This window comes from Hirundo rustica, chromosome 6 (genome assembly GCF_015227805.2).
Source record: "Hirundo rustica isolate bHirRus1 chromosome 6, bHirRus1.pri.v3, whole genome shotgun sequence".
In the NCBI taxonomy this organism is placed as follows: domain Eukaryota; kingdom Metazoa; phylum Chordata; class Aves; order Passeriformes; family Hirundinidae; genus Hirundo; species Hirundo rustica.
In genome coordinates, this window is record NC_053455.1 from 60,645,629 (window position 1) to 60,668,912 (window position 23,284).

The 23,284-nt window shown below is 43.0% G+C and overlaps 1 protein-coding gene across 2 annotated transcripts in view; it reads left to right on the forward strand.

The window, feature by feature from the left end:
* The window catches only part of SHANK2 (SH3 and multiple ankyrin repeat domains 2), a 274,396-nt gene that overhangs the window by 89,378 nt on the left and 161,734 nt on the right, over positions 1-23,284 (forward strand). For both annotated transcript variants that reach the window (XM_058420947.1, XM_040067120.1), the window contains 2 exons: positions 9,552-9,861; positions 14,299-14,468. In XM_058420947.1, the coding sequence (XP_058276930.1) occupies positions 9,552-9,861; positions 14,299-14,468 (480 nt within the window). The remainder of the gene's footprint in view (positions 1-9,551; positions 9,862-14,298; positions 14,469-23,284) is intronic.

Sequence of the window (23,284 nt, forward strand, 5' to 3'; positions counted from 1 at the left end):
AAATCACTGAATAAAGCCTGGATCAACATAATGATTTAAGGAATTCATGGAGAGCTTCTTGTAGGAAGAAAGTTGCACCAAGGCAAAATTAGATTGTTTTCTGTGCGACACCGGGGCACGGATGCACCGTGCAACCCAATATTGCTGCAGTTGTTTTGCTGAGCATCTTGTGTGCTTTCATTTGTCCTTGTTCTTCTCTGCTACCACAAATTCAAATGCTGCATCCGAGGCCCATCAGTGTCAGACTTAGCAGAAGAGTCTTTGTTACAGGAGCCACCAGCCATGAAATTCTCTTTCTGAATGACATGGCTTTGTAAATTTATTTTTTTTTTCCCCAGCATTAACTATGTGTGTTGGGATATGCACAGCCCCCTGATGTTAGGCAATATTTTTTCCCAACTCAATGTATACATAATGCCAGGAATGAAATTAGTTTGTTGTGTACTTCAGTCCTTCTGAGTGGTGCTGCATCAGGACGAGATTTCCCGGTGTGTTATTAGTGGGGAAAATTGCACCGTCCTTTCACCAGCTTGTTTAGAGAGCAAAAGAATTTGTAGTGGGATGTAATTATATTTGATTCCTGTTTTCTCTCTTGTTGTTGGAAGTAAAAGAATGCAGCTTCAGGGGTTCACACTTGACTGCTTTCAGTTCAAGTTGGTAGTCTGAGCTAAATGGATCCTTCTGTCCAAATACTGTACGAGTTGTTAATCTCTTGCTTCGATGGCACTTGTAGGGAGCTGGTTACTCAGAGTTTGCTGCTGTGGAAAGATGAACTGCTCTGGAGAAGTTCTACTTGCCAATGAAAACACACCTTGAAATAAGCCCAGTTCATATTTAAAGAAATCAATTACAACAAGTAGTTTTGTGTTTTATTGACCGCATATCACCCATTACGTTTTTCTAAAAAGAGTTCACAGGAACAATTTACTTTTAAAAAGATTCTATTTTTCCTTGTCTTCCTGACCAGCAGAGAAAACTCTATGTTATCAGGGCTCACAAATGGATGGAGGATAGGAACAAATATTTATTGTAGTTGTTTGTATTATTCAGAGTAAGAGTGGATGTTACTTTCAACCCTAACACGAATAACAGCAATGAGGGGCTGTGAGTGCTCTGGGAGTATGAAACCTTGAGAAAGCCTTGTCAGAGCTGGCTTTCCCATTCCAGGGAGGATGTTCTCCCCAACCAGAACTACAGAAAATACACAGCTTTATTGGGATAAATTGCTTCTTTTATAGCAATGGGCCTGTTAGAAGAAAAGACAGCCAGCCATATTTTATACAGATTGGCTGCTTGCTTCCGCATTGCTGATAAATTTCAATCGTGTTTTTAAATTCCCCTTCAGCTATTGGAGCTTTCTCTCATTGCTTTTGCTTTTCTCTCTCTCTTCAAGCTGCTACTTGCAAGACATTTCCCTCATTATTGGCCATTGTTTCCTCATGGATTCCAGCCTTTCACAGAGAATTGGAGGGTTTCATTTCCCCACCTTTTACCCTTCTGTTGTTCTGCACCCCTGACCCAGATTCCTCACACAAAGCCACCTCTCATCCTTGGGGACATAGGTTTTATTTCTGTTCTCAGGTAAATTCTGATCTATGTATCTGTATTCCCGCTGGCAGGGCAGCTATTGCCACATTGAGCCTGGTAATTTTTCATTTTTGAATCTTATTCCAGCTCTTCTGGATCATAATTTCTCTACTTAGTACCTTCCAGTGTCTCAGAGAGATGTCAGACATGTGCTCTGACATGTAGCAAGTTTTGAAGTAATACCTGGCAATTTTTAAATGTGATCTAACCAGAAGATCCTCTGTCTCTCCCTGATGTGTGGGCATCTGAAAGTAAAGCCCTGAGGTGAACCGGTTTCCCTTCTCAGGCACATGCAGCTCTTTGAATGCTTTCCCTGCATTGCTGCTGTAATCTTAGTGAGGGCTAATTTATAATCATCTGAATGTGGCAAAAAAAAAAAAAAAAAAGGTTTGATTTTCACTTCCTGTGATTTAATTTATGTGTGGCAACTGTGGATTCATCAACTTTTAAATTCCTTTGGGATGTGCCATCAAACACATCCACCTCCTATGCTTTGAGTAAGTACAGTATAAAATGGGTGAAGTGTCTTCTGCTGAACTCTGTGGCCAGATCTCTCTTCCACACAAGAAATCGCCTCTGATTGGGCCATGCCCAGAGGTGTACCTGAGCCCAGAGCCTTTCCAAGTCCTTGTTGTTGGTTTTCTGGGAAGGTTCTGGGTTCCTCGGCCCTTGTCACAGTGAGCACAGCCTGGGAACGGTGGTGCCGGGTGACGGAAGGGCTGTCTGGCACATGGCTGTGCAACTCCTACTGCTTTTTTTTGCTTTCTTTTCTAATTGATAACTCCTGCCATCTGTTCCCGAGCCATCCCTCTGCTGTCCTTTCCCACACACGGTCTCCTGCCCCTGTTCCACCCGTAAGCTCAGGCTGAGTGCCCCAAGGCTACTGCCAAAAGCTGGTTGATACCAGGGGTAGCTGGGTGCTAAGATGCTGCTGACAGAGATATAACATCAGGTCAGCCCAGGCTGGGCTCTCTCAGCAGCGTTTCAGTGGGCTCAGATGCTTCTCTCTCTCTGCTGCCTTAACTGCAGTTCCCTGAGCAAACTCCACAGATTTTGAAAAATAATAAAAAACCCAACCAAACCCTTTTCCTTTATAAAATTGGTTTGATTGTTGCTCTGAGGTGGAGTCCTTTTGAATCTATCACATCTGCCTGGGTTCATAACCACCTCGTGGCTTTCTGGAATAAGTCAGTAATCTAGAAGCAGTGTGGTAGCCTAGGTTGTTGGTTTTGCTTTTTTTTTTTTTTTTTTTTTTTTTTTTCCCCAAGAGCCTTTATGTTCATTCCAGTCTATATTTGAATCTCTCTTTTCTTGTCTACTCTCCATTTGGTGGCTTAGCATATGGGAAGCCTGTTATACAGTGCAGAGAAATGCATTTCTGCATGCTAAGGACTGAATTTTTAACAAGAGCCTAGATGTACGTACCAGCTAGAGGCATTTTTCTGCCAGGAGCTCCAAAACGGACGAAATCAAGAAAGAGTAAGTCATGGTAATCGTAGCTGTGGTCGACCATTATCTAAGAAGCCTTGGACTATCAAAATGTGTTGGAGGGATGATTAAATAAGAATGTTGGGCATCTAAGTGCCTAAAGATAGGTCCTCAAGAGTGTATTTTCCATAGATTTCTAACGGGAGTTATGGATTTAGACACCCATGAAAACTGGTGTTACAAATGCACAAGAAACCCTCATCACAATTAACCTGAGGACCCACTCTTTGGTTGCTGTTTGAGGTGTCCTTTTCCTCTCAGAGACATCGCCATGTGGAGCTCCTACACATTTTTCTGAGCACGTACCAAAGGAGCAGGGAAATGAGGGTTTGCTTCAACTCCATTTGGAAGGTTCATCAAGATTTTTAGATTAAGGTTGCTAATGGCTTGTGGGTGATACTATGCTTGGGCATAGGCACAGTCAAATTATTAAGCTTTTGCCCTGAGGTGATTAAAGACTACAGTTGTGAGGCAGAAAAGTCTTTCAGGAAGGAGTGGAAGCTGCTGGAATATTTTCCTTTTTAATTTCCCAGCACCGAAAGATTTGGAACTTCTGTTAAAATAAACAAATTCTAATAAGCTATTAGTGAAAATGAGAGAAGCTGAAGAACTGCAGCTGCAAGTGTTCGCTGACTTCCTTGATTGTCACATTTTCCTATTGTACAATAGTGGTTATTGCAGGAGGCTCTGCCTTGTAGGAAGAAATTATATTTCCTGCGTTGGGGGAAAGACAGTTAAATGGAATAAAATGATCACTCATCAGGTGATGTCTCTGATGGTGTCGGTCTGAAAGAGTTCCCACCATTTCCACAAAACTTAATAATTTCAAGTGACTTTCATATTTTGGATGTTTTTATAACACTTATTAGAAACCTCCAGATGATGAAATGTTACAGCTCCGGCAAGAATCTAATAAAAATCCCCCCTGGGATTGGTTTTGATTGACTACAGTTGCCTGTCTGTTTTTATTTTACTGTGTATGAACAGACAGGAATGAGCAGGATTGAGTTAACCCTTCCCTGGCCTAATTCCTGTCCTTGCGGGCCTGGGCTGTCACTGCTTTCCACCACTGACACCCAGAGAAAGGAAAAAGCAGTTTAAGGGTTCCATTAACGCTCACAGTTCCTTTGTGTTCTGTAGCTCCAAATATAATGGGGGGCTTGGGTGAAGATACTGGAAAATGGAACACACACAGGGCGATAATTCAAATTAGTGGCACAGCCCTGGTGGAGCAGTTCTTGTTCTGGAAATTGCATTGATTCTTCTGTGGAGCTAATTAATGCACATATTTATAAGTTAATGGATAAAAGTTCAAAGTCGTTCTTTAGGAAGCCTTGCATCTATTAGAATTAGAAACCTTCAAGAAGAAGGTTTTTTCCTGTCAAATAAAGATGTTTAATGCTGCACATGTGCTGTGTCCATTTCCTCTGGTAAGAGTTCCACCTGCTAAGGATAGTTGCTTTCAAAAAATAAATTGAACCAAAATGGAAAATTGTATTAGGGAAATAATCTTTTCTTTGTAAATTAAACACTGGGATGTTAAATTAAGTTTGAACTGTTCAATTTATTTATGCTTACTAATTCTTTTCAGTGCTATGCAACTGTGAGATCACTATGCACACAGGCATTAGATCTATTTAAGTAATTTATTTTCTGTCTTTCTTGAAGCAGTTTTCTCAGTAAGAAACCCCTTGATTTTCCAAATAGGTACATTAGTCATAAGTGGAGAAGCCTGAAATGGAATAAATATTTATTACCTGTTATATAGTTTATATTATTAGAAAGCAATTTTTTAATGTAAGTTAGCCGCTTTTTTTTTTTTTTTTTTTTTAAGACGGCGAATTTCCTATCCTTTGGAATCTTTGTATCTTAGATTTAAGTAGATCTGCTTCAAATTTTTGTGATTTTTAGCACCTCCCCCTCCTTCCTATGTGCCTGTTTCAGTTATTTGCTCTTCCTCTGGAAGCGTGTTTGCACTGGCAAGCACAGTTATCCCTGGGTTTCTTTTTATTTCAGAATTAGGAATTTCCAAACCTCTCTGGTTACGTCTCGTATGTCCTGGCATTCCCTGTATTTACCAAACAAGCTCGGTCAATTCTTTTTGGTATTCTTACTCTGTCGAAAAAGAAATTCTCTTTTATTCCAGAGTGATGGAAGGGGAGGGGAGAATAATGGTGCTTGTATCTTCCCCTGTTTCAAACTGGAATATAGGAATATTGGTAAGAGATTCTCTGTGTAGTTGCAGCTTTGGCTCCATCCTTAACGTGGTCATTGTGCGAGGCTTGGAGCGATTTGTGTGCTTCTCCTCAGATTTGGAAGAAAGAGAGAGAGAGAGGGAAAAAAATATGGAAAGGGGGATAAATAGCAAAAAGTGAAGAGCGGAAGGGGAAACCAATGGGGAAAAGGAAATAAATAGCAAAAAGTGAGTAAACAGCAACAAGCGAATAAACAGTGGGATGCTCTGTGCACCGAGAGGCAGCTGTGCAAGTTGAGAGCGAAAGGCAGGTCCCCGGCAGCTCCCAGCCCTGGCCGGACTTTCCCGTGCCCAGCCGCGGCTGCTCCAGCGCCTCTCCCGCCTGGCAAATGGGAATTTTTGGCCCCGGGGGCAGAGATGCTCCCGCATCCGACGGGCTGGGGAGAGAGAGAGAGAGGGAGCAGCGTCAGCTGTGCGGGGCTGTGGCGGCGGCAGGTTCACATGACTAATGCTGGGAGAGAGAGCAGGAGAGCTTTTTTTTTTTTTTTTTTTCCTTCTTCTTCCTTTTTTTTTTTTTTTTTTTTTTTTTCTTAGCAGCTCCAGTCTGTGCACAGTTGGCTCCCAGCTGACAGACAGAATGTGGGGTGGGCTTTGTCACCAGAACGCTGGGTACTGCATGCCCAGCTATGCTCGCAATTCCACAGTGCCCAGAAACCTGCTGCTTATGTCAGGGTGCAGCCAGCCTGAACACTTAGAAATTGGGTAGCTTGATTGTTATTTGGTTGGTTTTTTAAAATTATTATTATTTTTAATATTTTTATTTTTTATTATCTTTTGGTTTTTTTGCCTCTTTCTTCCCTGCAAAGGTTATATAATGAGGGGATTGCTGCTAGAGTAAAAAGGGAAAATGAAGTCTTTGTTAAATGCCTTCACAAAGAAAGAAGGTAAGCGATGAAAGCAGAACACTTTGATGTTTTGGACTGGTGTTTTCTTGTGTACATTTAATATGATGGGCTTAGTGACTCTATAATTAATCAGTTCCTGCAATTTCTTTTTCAAAATTATTTGATGTTAGTCCATTTAGGCAAGTGGTTATTAAAGCTGGATGTGATTTTATTCCTTTTAGGATTTTCTCTGAAGACTCAGGTAGTTATAAAAATGTTTTTGTTCCCTGAGAAATGCATTTGGAGACACGGGAGCATTTTCTTAGGTGAATTTTGTCAGTGAACGGTGCTGAATTGCCCCTTCAGATGTATGAAGTGCCAGGAATAGAATTCAGAGAGCTGGAGGAAGGATTATGTGGTACTTTCAAGTATGCTTTTAGGGATGATAAATTTAAACTTCTGTGGCGTGGAATTAGTTTAGGCATTTTCATGTCCTTTTATATCAAGTGTTTTTTCCCAAGCAAGTTTTGCCACAGTTATTCTTGCAGTTCTGAGACGTGGTGAAATATTAAGGAAAAGCAGAGTCCAACAGGGACTAAAGAAGGGACATTTGCATTTCATAATTTTGTGTTGTAGTTCTGTTTTTTAATTGTGAAAATAATATAAATAATGCTGATAAGAAGCTGCTAAAAAAATATCCACCCACTTACAGTTTGCAGATTGCTGGGGAAAAGAAACAGTTGGGTGGAATATTAATCATTTCAGGCACAGAAATGCTTATTTTTAACTCTTTCTATAAAAGATTTGTGTTAGACACGCATCAATTAGTGTCATTAGTTGTCCCCTTCCCCGTTTATTTCCTGTAGTAAAGGCTAATTTTGCTCGTAGTTCTCTCCTCAAGAATAGAGCATTAATAGCAAAACAAAAGCTAAACTCTTAAATGGGCTTGTAAAATGCTCCTGAGGTGCGTAAGGGAAAAAGAATTCCTTTCCTCTGGTGCCTGGAGGGTGGTTTCTCCAATCTGTCAGTACAGATGTGTCCTGCAGCTCTCTGTCCATGCTGTCACCGTGCCCTGGCAGCCTGTCCTTGTCCTCCCTCTCCCTCCCAGCAGCAGGGATCCCACCAGCCTCTCCAGAGTCCCAGTAAACATCCCCAAAACGTGGCAAGATTTCCTTTTCTCAGCCTGCGGCTGGAAGGGCTGGGCAGGCTGCTTTCAGGTTCATGAGAAATTAAAATCTGAGGGTCAGACCCCATTTTTACTAAATCCAAGGCAAACTTTGGTGACCTGGGGGAGCAGCATTGGACCCTCAGGTAGCAAACCTGAGTGTGCCAAACAGCCCCTGTATTCAGTTTGTGTGTTTTCTCCTTGACTGAATTCTGCTTTGTTGTACCTGGGAAAGGTCCCTGTCTTCAATGAAGTAATTTCTGGAGCTGTATTCCAAGTGCCAACAATAAAGGAATGCAGAAACGTTGCATCCCTGCCCCACACGTTGGTCTAAGGGTCTGTTTGTGCCAGTTTTGGAGATAAACACTGTGAGTTTGCTGTAAGTTAGCACTAACTGGGGCTTTCCCTGTGAAATCTGAAGCACCAAGGTGCTCTCAAGACACCCTCGGCTGCTTCGAAACCTGAAGAAAATATGGAACGGGGAAAAAGCTTGAAGTGTCTGGAAAATTATCCAGAGTTTCTGCCAGTTTCTAGCATAAACATTGGACTTGGGTGCTTTCTCCCCTTTAACAGCTTTTACAGGCTATTTCCCTTATTTCAAAGGAAATGTAGAAATGTGTTGAAACCCTTTCTGTGCACGCTGTTCCCATGTTTGGTTGTTCCGATGTTGTCGAGTTGTTTACTAGAGAAAGTTTCAGCTCGCTGGAAATACAAAGGATGTTCTTGTAAAATATTCGGAATTGTAGCTAATCGTAAACTGACTCTGGCAAAAATTATACAAACCATTCTTTTACTCGCAGTTCTGTCTCTATTTTATGCTATAAATATGCTCTCAGTTTTCCACTGAAACCTTAAATTTTACTTTGTTCTCTCAATTAAAGGCTCTATTTCAAGCCAGGACAGATTGATTCTTATCTATATTCATATTTATGTGAATTTATTTACTTGCACAGTATGACAGACATCCTTATTCTGTTTTTTTGTGTGGTTTTGAAGGGTATTGAATGAGTAGACATTTCTGGCTCTTTATAAATGGCACTTACTGGCACTTTAGACATGTAGGATGATATTTTGTGGGGTTTCTTTCCCAATTTAAATATGGGTTTTTTTTTTTTTCTTTGACAATTACAACAGCTCATTGAAGTCCTCAGGGTAATATCTGGCTGCCTTTTGCTAGTTCTGCCACTGTGACTTTTTGGATGTAAATCCTGTGCACTTTGGCTCAGGTCCAGTGACCCCACGAGTTCCACTGAGAGAAATTAATGAGGGCGGCTGCAAAAAGAGGGATCAAGGCCAGCATGAGGTTTTTGGGTCAATTCCTTTTTGACATGGCAGGAAATCCCATCACATCTGGTGATAACTGGGTGCTTTTTATTAGGGAATCTGCCTTTTAAGTTGCACTCTGGACAAACTGGTCCACTAGAGCGGGAAAAGGAGATCTGGAAAATTGTGCGTGCCAGGAGCAGGTGTGGAGGGCTGGACCCTCTGCTCTGAGTTAGATTTGTGTTGTTCTTGCTTTGTTTTGTGTCGTGGCTCTTTCATTAAGGAGTTTCTTGAAGCCTTTGGATATCCTGGCGTTCCCTCCGGGACGCAGCACGTGACGGAGCCGATGTATTACCCTGGGGTAATCTGCTCTATATACCATAGTAATGGATGTGGCAGGAATGCCAGGATTAGAACAAGGGGAATGCCTGGGGATTGCAGCAGCGTAATAGAGTTCTGCCAGGACAGGGAGCCGTGTCCTCGATTTTTAACCTGCAAGATGGGGATAAGGTGACTGTTCACAGATTTCAGGTTAGGCCTGAAGGTGAGGTGGACCAGTTTGGGTGGCAGCTGGGGGCTGGAAGCCGCAGGTCCACGTGTCAGGAATTCTGCTGGGCATCCCTGTCCTGTGCCTGTCTGACTGAAAGCGACAACACAGCAGAAAAATGAACTTTCTGAGCCTCAAACTTGGCGATTATGAGGTGTTTCCCATTTCCTGGAGCACAGTTTGGGGTGTTCAGCAGGCTCATGGCACTGGTGTTGCCTCACCATGTATTCAATCCAGCAAGCAGATTAATGTTGCTCTGTTGTTTTTGATTTAATGATGTTCTAAAGATAACTTGATCAGCTCTGCTGGCAAGGTGGAGTTTCTGTCTCTGCAGAAGAAACAATGCCATATGTTGCATGTGGTGGTAAACACACGTGAACGTGAAATCATCTGAGCTCACCCTCCGTCTCTCTCTTTGCACAGTGCCCTTTAGGGAGGCTCCCACCTACTCCAACAGGAGGAGGAGGCCTCCCAGCACCTTGGCAGCCCCCCGGATCCTGCTCCGCTCCAACAGCGACAACAACCTGAACATCAACAACCTCCCCGAGTGGTCGGCCTCCTCCTCCGCCTCTTCACACCGCAGCCTTTCCCCTCACCTGCTCCAACAGATGCAGAGTAATCCCAATGGAACTGTAAAAACTGTGGGGAGTTACACTCCGTCCTCCCGGAGCCGCTCGCCGTCCCTCAACAGGCTGGGAGAGGATGCCAAGAGGCAGCAGCACAGGCACACCAGGTGAGCTTGGGCTGTTGCACCCCTAAAGGCAACCTGCCGGCCTGCCACGTTCCTTTATGTTATTTGCACCCTCTAGAACCTACAGTTACTCATTCTCAGCACAGTGGGCCATGCCCAAGTGTGAACATTTTAATTGGAAGCACCAAAGCCAGCTGCTTCCTCACAGAGCTCCAGCAGCTAGGCGAACTCTCAAGTTCAGCACTGGCTTAACTCAGAGTCTGCACCTCCAGCCCAAGGTGCTGGCTCTGCAAATCTTCCCCTAGTTGAAATAAGGGTTGTATTTAACAGCAAAGCAAACCGTTTCTGGGATACCTTGGTCGTGCCTGGAACCTGTGTTAGAGCTGCTCATGGGTGATGGAGCAGAGGCTGTTGGAGTTCTCTCTTCTGTAGGTGTGTGCTGAACCAAAGAGTGAAACAGAGGGATTAATGTGATCTAGCAGGCATTCTGGGCAAATATCCTGCAGCTCTGTCCCACTGGAGAGCAAATCCTGACTAATTAGAATCATTGTAAGCCATGGAATAAAGCGGAGGCTGGGGCTAAGTTTTGATCACAGCTGGGGGCTGCAGCTTTGAGGAGCCACTGCCGGGGACTCAGGAACTCCTGTCAAATGTGAAAGAGATGGAGCTGCACCAGGACAAGTGGTTCAAGTGCTGCAAAATTGCCAGGAGGCATCAGAGCTGGGCATTGCTGGAGAGAACCAGAGCTCACATGTTTTGGCCAAACACGTTTAACTCACTACTCATTTGAAAATCAGCCTATGTCTGTCCTGTTTCCTTATGTCTGCTGTTCAGAGTAGAAAAGGACTTGCCCAAGTCCTTGTCAAGAAGTGCAGCTGTTGGTTTCTCTGTGCTGTTTGTAGGTGTAAGGGATGTTGAGTGGAGTTTTCACATCAGTAAAATAAAATGTCGTGTGGCTGACGCTGCCTCTGTTATCTTGCCTGTTCCTCTGCTCTCCCTGGCCCTAGGCACCCCAACTGCCAGGAACAGTTAGTGCTGGAAGCAATACTGCTGGACAGGGGAGATCTGGTGAATTGGGAGACAAAGTTGTCTGGAATGTAAGAAGGAGTGAAATTAAAGGGAAGGAGAGGGATACAGATTGCCTATGCCTGTGGTTTCATGTAGCAAAGCAAGCTCATCTTGCTTTGTCACATGTTACCATAATGGCAAAGCTGATTTGGGTAAAATTTAGGTGTCATTTCCTCACAGAGCCCAGTATCAACTTAAGGTCAGTCTGTAATGAGGCTTCAACTTGATGAGGAGGTGAAGTGAGGAGGCTGTAAGGTTCTTTTCAGAGAATGAGTGTGCTTGTGTTCCACTGGATTCTGCTGATGCTGCCAGGGAGGGAGGTTCTACCTCAGAGTCAGTGGTGTTTTTAGCTGAATGGGATAAAAAGTGCCTTTTCTTCCATATTCCTGGGATAACACACTTCAAATTCTAGAAGTACAAACAATCCTTTGAGCTTGGGGTAACAAGTAGGATTTTTTTTTTTTTTTGACTAAACGAACATTTATTTGCTTTGACTTTGTTCAGCCGCTTTCCTCTTCCCTTTCTGAAAAGTAGCTCAGGTGTGATAGTGGGAACCAATTAAATGCCTGGGAGTTTGTGGATATAAAATTTTGGTCTTGCTCTTAGTGCATCAGCATCACAGCTACTGAAACTGCTACCCAGCAGCAGAATTCCCTCTGTGCCACCAAGACTTGTTTCAGAGATGTCCAGAGTACCTGCAAGTACTGAGAAGAGAGCTGGAGGCTCTCTAAATATCAAGACAACTAGAAGGATTTTATATATAATTTTTTCTGCAAATAATGCCTTTTCTTGCCACAGGCCCATTTTGCAGTCAGGAATGCCACCTTATATGACACTTTCCTCACAGATTTTGTTTAACTGCGTGACCACCTACTTACTGTCAGCTAAATGTGGGAATTGTTGCTGTCTCTGCTTATTATTTGCAAATAATAACAGTCACCACGAAGCTGTTGCTCCCCTGAGATGGAAAAGCCCTTTTTGACAGAGCAGGAGGTTGGGTTGTGGAGCAGACGCAGCCAGAAGGGGCAGGGTGATGGAGAAGATCAGACTGTGACGAAGGGTTGATGAGGTTTGTGGGGTTTGTGTTGTGGAGAGGTGCTGGAAAGCCGTGCTGGGAGGGGTTCATGTGACCTTTCCAGCCTGTGTGGCTCAGGTGTTCTGTCTTCCCAAACTGAAAGAGGAGAGGTTTAGATTGGATATTAAGGAAGAAATTCTTTCCTGAGAGGGTGGTGAGTCACTGGAACAGACTTCCCAGAGAAGGTGTGGCTGCCCCATCCCTGAAAGTGTCCAAGGTCAGGCTGGAACGACCTGGCCCAGTGGAAGGTGTCCCTGCCCATGGCAGGAGGTGGCACTGGATGGTCTTTAAGGTCCCTTCCAATCCAAAGTGTTCTTTCTTCTCATGAGGCTGTTGTTCCCACAGCAAAGCGGTTGGGATGGGAAGTTGGGAATGCAAGGGATGAGACAGCCTTCCTGTGGAACTTACCCCATAGGAATCAGTGGATGAGGTGCCAACACAGCCTCAGTCAGGGCTGAGCTGCCAAGGATGGCCACCTTCTTCTGGCTGGGAGGGAAACATGTCCACACCTCTCCCGAAATCTCCGCATCCTCCTCCTGCTCCTTCATGGCATGGCATTTGCTGGGCTTGGAGCTCATGCTGGGGACAAACAAGGGAGAGGAAAGATCTCTTTTTAAAAAGTCCTGCACCCCACGTTGCAGCCCTGATTTCCATCAGTGAGCCTGTTGCCTGAGAAGCTCTGCATTCGTTGTGTGGGTTTAATGTGCCATTTCCCTTTTCTCTTTCAGTGAGAGAGAAAATGAATGTATCTTCTGTGCTCGCAGTTAAAGTGGATGCTGGGAGATAACACTGGGAATAGCTGCCACCAGACTAGGCAGAAACACAGCTTGATACAAGTGGAAATCAGATGTGTAGCTATAGTTTATAGATCCGGACTTTTTTTTTTTTTTTTTTTTTTTTTTTTTTTTTTTTTTAAATGGTGATGACGGTTCCTTCGCTTACAGGGAAAAAGGAACGGAGCAAAAGAACTGAAATCTGAATGTCATCTTTCCCTGGCTTTCTTTAAGCAACTCTGAGAGTTGGCTGAGGTTTCTGGTGCAAACTCCATCACAGACATGCAACCAGAACTCGCTTTTGAGCTCCTGGGTGTGGCTCCCCATGAGCAGCGCCCCTTCACAGTAATAGAACAGAACAAGGTGAAAGGGGCATGCAATTCCAAAAGGTGAAGAAGTTACTGCAGGAAAATGGGAGCGTTCCTGATAGGAAAGATCCACTAGGTGTGGGTTTTTAGCAGGCTTCCGCACATATTGACTTACTGGCTGCCATTTTGGTCGGAGACTGGTTGAAAAAACAAAAGGTGAAAACCCAGCAGACTCCAGCCCTTGCATTTCATTTTGCTTAAAGCAGCTTGAGATTCTTTCTTACACCAAGCAAGGCAAGCAGAGTGTTACAATGCTAAACCAACACTAAATCACCTTTCTTACTTTGGTTAGGGAAGAACTTTTCCCTTTCAATCTCTCTTAATATTATTTCTTCTCATGAATATTTTCCTTTTCTAGGCTGCAAGTTCTTATGCTTTCTTTTTTTTTTTGAGTTGACTGCAAGTGTATTGCAAGTTTGCTATGATATAACATGTAGGTTTCCCACCCTCGTTAATATTTGCCTCTTTCTCTTTTCATACATTTTCAACAGTTCACTCATTTCCCCACAGGCTTAAGAGTGATCTTACACATTGTTCACCACCTTTCAACAATTTCTTTTTTATACACCATGAGTAAACTGTGAGTTGGTGGTGACCTGTGGCTTTCCTGGGCACATTCTGGAGTCTCCGAGTGAGCTGGTGATTGCCATCCAGAAGAAATGATCATTTAGAAAATGTTAACCACAAGCACCAGGCTTTGTGCAGATCTAAATTTAACCTCAGGCCTTGGAGTGATGAAGTAACTTGATTATTCAGTCCATTTAGTTAATAATTCAGTGATCTCACTTGTTCGCTCCGTGTTACAAAGATATCCATTCCCAAGGATTGTAAATACAGACATTTTCAAGTCCCTCTGGCAAATTGACATGCTGGGAATATATGATGGGCATATAAATTTTGAATTTAATTAGGGCCTAGGAATGTGCAAGTTTAATTTGCGGAAAACCTGAAAGCTTAATGTTGTGTGTTTTCTGTTCTAGGCCATTATGGTCAGATGAATATTGATCACATTTCATATTGAAAGATTTCAACCCTTAAAAGCTCCTGTTTGATACTTTTTTTCTTCAGGGTTAGATGTCTTACTGGGAGACAGTTTTGTTGTTCACTGCTTAATTTAATCCTGCTAATATGATGGTAAATGATTAACTTTCCTCTTTTGAATAAGCCATTAACGATTTTTCATTTCAATTTCCAGTGCCGTTTACAGTCCCAGTGCCAACAAGGATTCTCTGTCTGCCTTGGATTATCAGGGTCCCAAAAGGAAGCTCTACAGTGCTGTCCCTGGGAGACTTTTTATCGTCGTAAAGCCATATCAGCCTCAAGGGGAAGGGGAAATTCACCTGCACAAAGGAGACAGAGTCAAAGGTGAGCACCTAACTCATTCAGAATAAACCTTTTCTCCTGCTAGGTGGGAATTTTATGTTAAAATTCTCCTTTACATGGGTGGAAATAATCTGTGTGGTGAAAGTGCGTTTATGCACTTGTTTCTTTGCAGGGTATTTTGCTCCTGGCTCTGTTTTGTAACCAATGCATATTTAGCTGCCACTTTAACTTCAACTGATTTCAAAGTGCTGCCACAACTCACAACTATGTGCAGTAATAGCAGCAATGTCTCTTACCCAGGGCACGGAATTTGCTGCTGGAGCCATTCCAGAGGCAGCGCTCCAGGGCTTTAAGGGATTTTAAACATGTCAGCTATCAAAACAGCTCAGGAAGGGAAAAGGGGTCGGGTCAGCTCTGCTTCGGGCCCTTTCCTCAAGGAACATTTAGTTGGTTAAGTAGAAAATGTCCCCTCACGGGACTTGGGATAAGCGGGAAGGGAGACCCTCCTGTAAATATGATTTTGGAGGAAGCATGATGGTGCATGTGAAATTTCTGTTCACTGCTGCACTTCCCTGCTAAGACCAGGTTTAAATCAGGGCCAAGCTTTGTTAAGGCAGTAAATACATCCAGATACAGCTGAAAAAAATGGGAGATAGGGTGTGCAGGACTCGCATCCCCAGAGTGAGGTGTGAGGCTGTGCTTTTGCACATCCAGGTAAAACAGAATCAGAGAGACTTTGTGTTGGACCCATACAAATCAAACAACAGTTATGGAAATCAAACAAAAGGGAATAAATTCAGTGTCCTAAATAAAAGTGTTAAGCAGCTGCAAATTTTCTTGCAAGGGAACTACTTATCTCACAAAGGAAGACTTCAAATGCCTCCTCCCTTGAGCCTGCAAACAGTAGCTGGAAAAAAAATAGGGAGCCATTAGAAGGTATTTTTGCATTTTTATTTTTGGATGTACTGATTCTGAAGCGTTTGTGGGCTTAATAATTTTTGTTAACTCCAGCCCTCAGAAGGTGTAGGACAGAAATCTGAAGGGTGCTGCACTTAAAGGTAAAACATACAAAGTTAATCTTAAATGCAAGGATGAAGGGGGAAGGTTAAACTTAGAGTCTGTAGGGCTGAAAAGATAACTTTGCAGTTCTCAAGGTTGTTCCCTGATCAGGTAGGAAGCAGTGATTATGATCTCATGGTGCACAAGAACTAGGATGAAATTTAGGGGGTACTAAATAACTTTCTCCCCTCAGTGCTCACAGAGAACTGGCAGGTGGCAGTGGATAAGGAATGAGTTCCGTGTCCGGCTGTTCTGTGGTGGGTGCTGGACAGAGAGATGTTCAATTGTCCTGTTGGATTTAAGGATGCAGGAATATCCTGTTTATGTAGAGGGTGGAATGTCAACAATACAGGTTATTCTCACTAGAATAAGACAACTCTGGGCAGTTCTGGGAAAAGACAAGACAGAAATTGTGTATCCTGGCGAAAGAGGAAACACTGCAACAGGTTGCCTGGAATGTTGAGTATTTTAGAGGCATTCACTATCTGGCAGGTGGTTTACATTAGGTTTTGAGACCAGAAAAAAGGATTTAAATTTCAGTGAAGTGTTTAATGTTTTTGAAAAATTAATTCAGGAGCCCTTGGTTCTAAGTTATTATGACAGTCACTGTAAAATGTTGCAGGAAGGAATGAGTCTGCTGTTCATATTTTCATATGATGGTGTAGTCTAAACGTGAGACCAATGATTTGGAGTAGGTACTCTAAATGCTGAAATAAAAAATGGAGTTATGGCTGGGGTTTTTTTTCCTCGTGGGGAAAATGTAAATTTATTGAAAATAACACAATAATAATTACTGTCCTTAAAAGAGGGACGTGCCCATCCCACAGAAAATCATTCCTGCAGGGACTATTTTTTCAGCTTCAAGAATCTGATTTGCACATTGAGAGTTTTTCCAGGTCCGTTTGTTTTAAAGCATTTTAGAGAACTTTGCTGCAGCAAAGTCTGGCGAGGTTTCTTTACGTGTCAGCCTGCTTTTGGAGAGGGTTTGGGAAAAGAACAAATGTACACAGGGATTGTCAGCATTGCTCCCAAGGATGAAACCTTGTGAAATGTAATTTAAGGCTGTTTGGTATGGCAGTGTGTGACAGGCTCCCAGAGCTAATCAAAGGGAAAACTTCCAGAATGAGATCAAAATCCTATTTCATGTTACCATGTCAATGGCTCCTCAGCTGCAGCAAAAAATATGTCAGAATGAACATGGCAAGGTCATGGAGAGAACAAAGAGTGCAGGGGAAAAGGCAGTGGTGCTTTAAAGAGGTCTCTGTTGTGTAACAGCATTGAAGAAGCCGCTCAAACTTTTTTGGGCCAAAAAAATCCAGGTCCAATTAAATCTGGATTCCCGTCCCTGTTTCAGTTAGAAAGTAATTATTGCTAGGGAATAAGTGTAGTGATAGGACAAGGAGCGATGGCTTTGAACTGATAGATGGTAGATTTAGGCTAGATTTGAGGAAGAAATTCTTCCCTGGGAGGGGGTGAAGCTCTGGCATGTGTGGCCCAGAGAAGCTGTGGCTGCCCCATCCGTAGAAGTGTCCAAGGCTGGACAGAGCTTGGAGCAATCTGGGATAGTGGAAGGTGTCCCTTTCACTGGGAGAAGACTGGAACAAGATGATCTTGAAGGTCCCTTCCAACCTAAACTATTCCAGGATTCTGTGATGTTTAAAAAAGAAATTACTCCATGTGAGCAGGATGGGCTCCCTCTCCATCCTCGAAAAGCATAGGCAGTAGAACTCAGAGTCCTCAGTGGCTGTGGTAGTGCCAGAACTGCTGACTATGAGGAGATTCTGCTTTTTTTCCTCTTTCTGAGCAGGAATTCTTGGTACTGGATGTATTTTCTGTTTTTTACAGACTTAGCAAGACCATGGCTCAGTCAGCCTGTTTGGGGTTTAGCAGCTTGCTCTGTGAAGTGCTTGGAGGGAACGGGAAAATATTAAACCCCATGGAATTCAGTTTTCCCTTCACTCTGGAAACACCTTAGCCTCACTGAGAAGTGGAAAAGCTTTGTCTTGACCCCAGCTTGGTGACTGCACTGTTCTGTGTAAGACACTGATGGCCAGCCAGGTCCTGGCTCTTGGATTGCTTTGGGGAGTTCAAATGTGGCCTGGCACTGGCTGTGGGATCGTGCCCCGTGTTCAGCCTGACCCCGGGGAGATGCTCATCACGAGTACATCCCATGAGACTAATCACAGCAAAGATGTGGCAAGGCATTTATTGCGGGGATAAAAACCCAGAACAACATATTAGAGAAAGGGATTACTTGGGAAATGTTTTTATGGATTTTCTTTTTTAACTTGGTAGAATTAGAAGGGCCACGGAGAGTGATGAATTCCTAAACTCTTGATGAAAAGCGTTTTCATCAGATGGAGATGGAGCCAGGGTTGTTTTGTTTTTTTTTTTTTTTTCTTTCTAGAACTGGTAGAAGTGCATGAGTGACAATAGTTCACCGTGTGTGACACAAGGAAATTGCTCAGAGAAATCTGTGAATGGGCAAGGTTCAAAGAAAATGTAAACTAAAAAAAATGATCTTGTATTAATAGGATGTTACGTAGCCTGTACAAAAATACCTGCTGTATTTTTAGTTGTTAGTCATACACACTGACATCATTTGTGTGTCTGCCACTCATGAGAGAAGAGCCATGGCTGCTTGCAAAAATAAATCTGACATCTTTATTTATACCAGAACTGCCCTAATCTTATGTTTTCACATAAATGAAGGAGAGCTAGTTTGATTCCTCACTGAAACACTTCTAATATTTTGGTTTGATGCATTTTGTTTCTTTTTTCCTTCTGTACCTAAAAGTCCGTAGCAATAAATCTGCCACAATCCAAATGCACACAAACATGTATAAAAAGTCTGTAGAATGAATTTGAATCTGCTTTTGTGTTCCTAAATTGAATTCTTGCACTGGAAATTAAGTGCTCTCTTTGATAGCAAAACTTAGAGAAAGCAACGCTCAAAAAATTCTTTGTGAGCAAATTAGCAGTTTTCTTGGCCACAAAGATAACTCAATAGAGGGGGCTTTTGGGAAGATAACAGGTCTGAGCTCCAGGTGCAGACAGGCTCTGATGACTTGAAAACTAAACAATCAGAATTGTTTTCAGAATCTGGGTTATATTAAAACACATCTAAGATGCATATGAACTATCCTTCGCTGTCTTACAAAGAAAAAAACCCCACCTGATTCAAATATTTTGAGAGCTTTTGAAGTCTCACCCTGCCTCACAGCTTTGGTTTTCATGGTCTCCCTAGATCCTTCTTTTTTCCAGGCTGCCCTCCCCTAACTCTCTCAGCCTTTTCTAGTGCCCAGTGTCTGGAAAAACAGGGAGTTATTTCAGTATCTCAAATATTCTGCCCCAGCAGACTTTTCCATGAGCCCTCCGAGATGCCTCCGGTGCAGGCACAGTGCACACATCACAGAAGGGTTGTGGTAAACTCAAATGCAGCTCTCAGCTCCATTCCTCGGGGTCAGAGGAGCAGGAGTAGCTCAGCAGCAGCAGCTCAAGCATCTGCTCTGGGCAGGAAGTCAGTAGCTCCGTGCATCAGAAATGTTGACCCCTGTGACTCTGCTTTTATTTCAGCGCGATCTCAGCCAGCAGGGCAATCCAAATATATCACTAACATTTTCATTTCTTGTGCAATCCACTTGTAAGTCATTTCGAAAAAGAAAGATTATTAAACCCCTGCTGTGCTCAAAGATATTGCCAACAGACAGAGCTTGTGGGCAGGAGGAAAGTTGGTCTCCCGGGCTTTTGCACTTGTTAGATTAGTAAACAAAATAACTGGGAAGGGAAGAGCCTCAGAAAGGCTGTTCTGTTTCTTCAAGAGCATTTTGTACCTTGTGTGGGTAAGTGTGGCAGCAAAATTGAGCCTGAGAGGTTTGCAAGGTATTGTTCAGCCGCTCTTTCACATGAAGGATGAAATGAACGTGAAATGGAATATTAATCTTACCCAGGTTCACTGGTCTGTTTTGCTTCCTTTCTGTCTCCTGGCTTGAATGGCTGGGTTTCATTTCTTATGATAAACTATCAGGTTTTTGATAAGCTATCACAGGTTCCATCTTAACTTGTTCCTTCAGGCTGCTCGTGCCTGAGGAGCAGGACGGAGTGGTGCTATTAAAATGTAACAAAGACCTGGACTTGCTCCTGCTCCAGCAGGAGAGTTCCCTTTGCTGTCACAGGCTGTGGGAAGGGGTCAGGGTGTAAAAACATCCATGAATCCCCACTGCCATCTTGCTTGGCTATATTAACACATCCCCCCTTGCGTAGTGAGCAACTGGCCTGGAATATTCAGGGGACACCAGGAGTCGGAGAGGAGCTGAGTGCACCAGCGTGGTGCAACACAACACTACAGGCTGTGTATCTAGGTTGGCTTGGGGCCCTTTCTCCATTAATTCTCCCTGAATTCCCCTGATTTTAAGTTCAGGCATCACTGTGGAGAAGAGCAAACTTGACTCTGACTGCACCTTCCTCAACAGAGCTGGGGATCAGCGGGTGGGTTTTTGCTATGTTTAATTTCGGACCAAAACTGAAATCAGTGCAGATCAATTTCTCACACTGTCTTCATCTCTCCCTCACTTTCTCAAAACCATTTCACAAACACCTAAATAACAGGGAAGAGGTGATCTTCATAGAAACTTTATGGCAAGGGGGAAAAAGCTCCCACAGAGGGCCAAATGTTGAACAGCACAGCTCACTCAGTTCTGTTTCCACTGAGCCACATTTCCTCAGATTTAGAGGATTACGCACAGCTTATTGTATTTGTAGGTTTGACGTAGAGAGTGGTTGCTCTGTTAGTAGCCCCAGTCATCTTCTCACCCCGAGGTTCTTTTCCTGAAGTGCTTGTTAGCATTGTTTCTTTCCTGAGAAAGCAGAGGTGAGGAAAGCTGCAGAGGTGTTTTAAGTTAAGAACTCTGCGTTATCTCCCTAATTCGGTGACCTCCCATAACTCAGGCTGGGAAAGAACTGCTACGTTTCCTTCTCCATCACAAGAAATGTCTGTGGCTCCTCACAGTCCAGATTGCTCGGGTCAATTAGCCAGAATCATGAGCTGCAGGTACACGAGGCTTCCCTTCCAGACTGTGGGTGGTCCCCTGGGTGGCAGCTGGGGCGCAGTCGCTCGTGTGTGCGCTGGAGTCCCTCCTGTGCCTGGCAGCAGCGTGAGGGGCGCTGAGTTCCTCCCCACTCCTGCTGCTCTGACCTCAGCTTCTGTCAGGCTCTCCTGATGATCTCCTTGGGAGTCAGAACCAGCCTGCCCGTAAAGCAGAACAGCCAGATCCTGCCCAGCATCCTTCACAGCGAGGGAGGGGAGGGATTGCTGTCAGGAGAGGCAGAGAAAGAGTCAGAAAAATCTCTGTCTCCAACAATTAGGTGGTAACTCCTGCTGACCTTCTTTTATGTTGTATGGAAAGTTTGTTTTCATCAAAGAATAAGGGAATCACAGGATGTTTTTAGGGGTTGGTTTGGACCTTAAGGGTCATCCAGCCTAACTCCTGGCTTTGGAAACATGCAGGGATGAGACACCACAGCCTCCAATAAATACTCCTGCATAGATTGGCTGTTGTTTGGAAGCTGCCCTGCCAAAGACAAATAATTCTGAAAATTTACATCAGACATTTCAGCCAGGGAAAAGCCTAAATTGCAATGTTAATTATTTCTGAGAGAAAAAAAGTTCAGCTTCTACCAATTATAAATTAAAAATCTCCTGTATTTCAAAGAAGAAAATCTAGATGATTTTTACCTCAGGACACAAACCCAGAGTTCTTACATTGCACAGGGTAGATCAGCTGTTAATTTATTTTTTTTTTCCAAATGTATTTCCAACCTTATACTTTACTGTCATTCTGTTGGTTTATCTTTTTTTTTCTGCTGGTTGCAGAAATGTTCTTTTTTCCCCTGATCATGGTCTCTCATTCCCAATCCATATGATTATTTATTTTCCTAATAAAGAAGAACGCCATTTATCTGAGCACTAAAAATTGATTTAGGTATTACAAAGACATTTTAGGTACATCCTGTAACAGCTGTAAAGATGCTGGCCTGAATTTGGATTCAATTTCCTTGACATTTTTGCAAATAAGGCTGTCTGGAATAAATCACTCCTGGGCATTTCAATATCACAAGGAATTTAGAAATAGTAGTCACCATAATTTGTTGGGGAAAAAAATACTTTCATTTCTTGTTGGGGCATGGAAAGAGCTGTAATGTGGGAGGATACAAATTCTACATTCTTTTTGATTAAAATTATTTTTATGGTATATTGAGTAATTAATCTGCTTGAGATTAGACGTTATATTAATATCAGCTACAATAGATACATTGCCATTAGGCTTAAACTTGCCAGAGACAAAGCGTTCTATGCTCTATTCCATTAACTTTATATAATACTGTAAAATATTTGAGATATATATATAATGTTCTGGCAGAATCTTGCTGATTTTCAGTATGTTTTAAAGGCATTAAAATACAATGGCCCCTGCCTGTCCATGTTTTCCTGTTACCCAGTTGTTTGGCCCTTGTCCAATTTTGCTTTGCAGTTTTGTTCATATAATTGGACACAACTCCTCTTTTAGACCACTCTTTTGTTGTGAAAAGATGTCCCAGGATTCCTGATGCTACAAGAACCTTTATTTCGCTCTTACCTTGGATTCTTTTTGTAATTCAGGTTGTGTGTGAAGAGCCTCTGACCTGCTCTTGCCATAGCAACCACACCTTTTGATTTTACCAAAAGAAAAGGGAAAAACGCTGGAAATTAGAAAGCCTTATTATTAATTTTGGAAAAGTTATCCTTTGATTTACCATTGTTTTGTCCTTCAGCAGGGAAAACATTGATTAGAAAATATCTTGCTGGTAACAAATTGTCTGTTACAGTGCGTCTCTTAAACACTGTTGGGAGAGGAAAGATGGAAATTAAGAACTCATTCTAAAAAAAGCATTCACGGGTACAATAGATAAATTACATTTTTCTATTTATCCTTTAAGTTCTCCACATCGGAGTGAGTGAAGTGTTGCCAGTTTTTATAGATCTATGGTTTATTATAGCCTTGGCTCTTGCTGCAGGATTTCTTATTAATGGCACCACGTGAAGGGGATGAAGATCATTTCAAGGTTTTAGGGGATGCGGAACCACGTAGAGCTAAATTTCTACGTTGGAATATGAGCTTGTCCCCCATATCCCCAACAATTTATCTGTCTCTGCACATCAGCTGAAGCCAGGGCTGCCCTTCGTTTGCCTCTTGTGCCATCTTTGTGCCTCTTGCAGCTCCAGCAGGCTTTTCCTTCTTCCCCTGGCCCCCAGCATGAGGTTTTTCCCAGGATGCTGAAGGCTGCCTGTGTTCCAGCAGCACTCATTTCACCCTTCCACCTCTTTTCCATGGATGTTATATCTTCTTCAGGCAGGACTACACGTGTTTTTCCCCTGCTCTGGCTATTAGTGGTGGCTGATACTCAATAATTCATGTAATAATGGACTAAAGTGGGTCTGGTTCTGCTCTGTAGGAATCCCTTTTGCACTCTGCACTCACAGACCTACTTCCAAGGCAGATCTCTTTTCCCAAAAGTGTTGATTTGCATCGGCTGCAACTGCCACAAACACATGAGATCACTCCATGGGTTTGAAACACCCAACTTCCTCCTTAGAGTGCCTCTCTCGTTCTAGAGCTGGGAACATCCGCGCAGTTTGGAGTGTCAGCGGATCTGACAGATAATTAAAGTACCAGATCAGGGAAGTCTGTCTCAACACCTAAGTAGCTTTTGTTCTGAGCATCTTGCCAGTTTGTGGAGTGAAATCAGGGCTGAGATTCTGT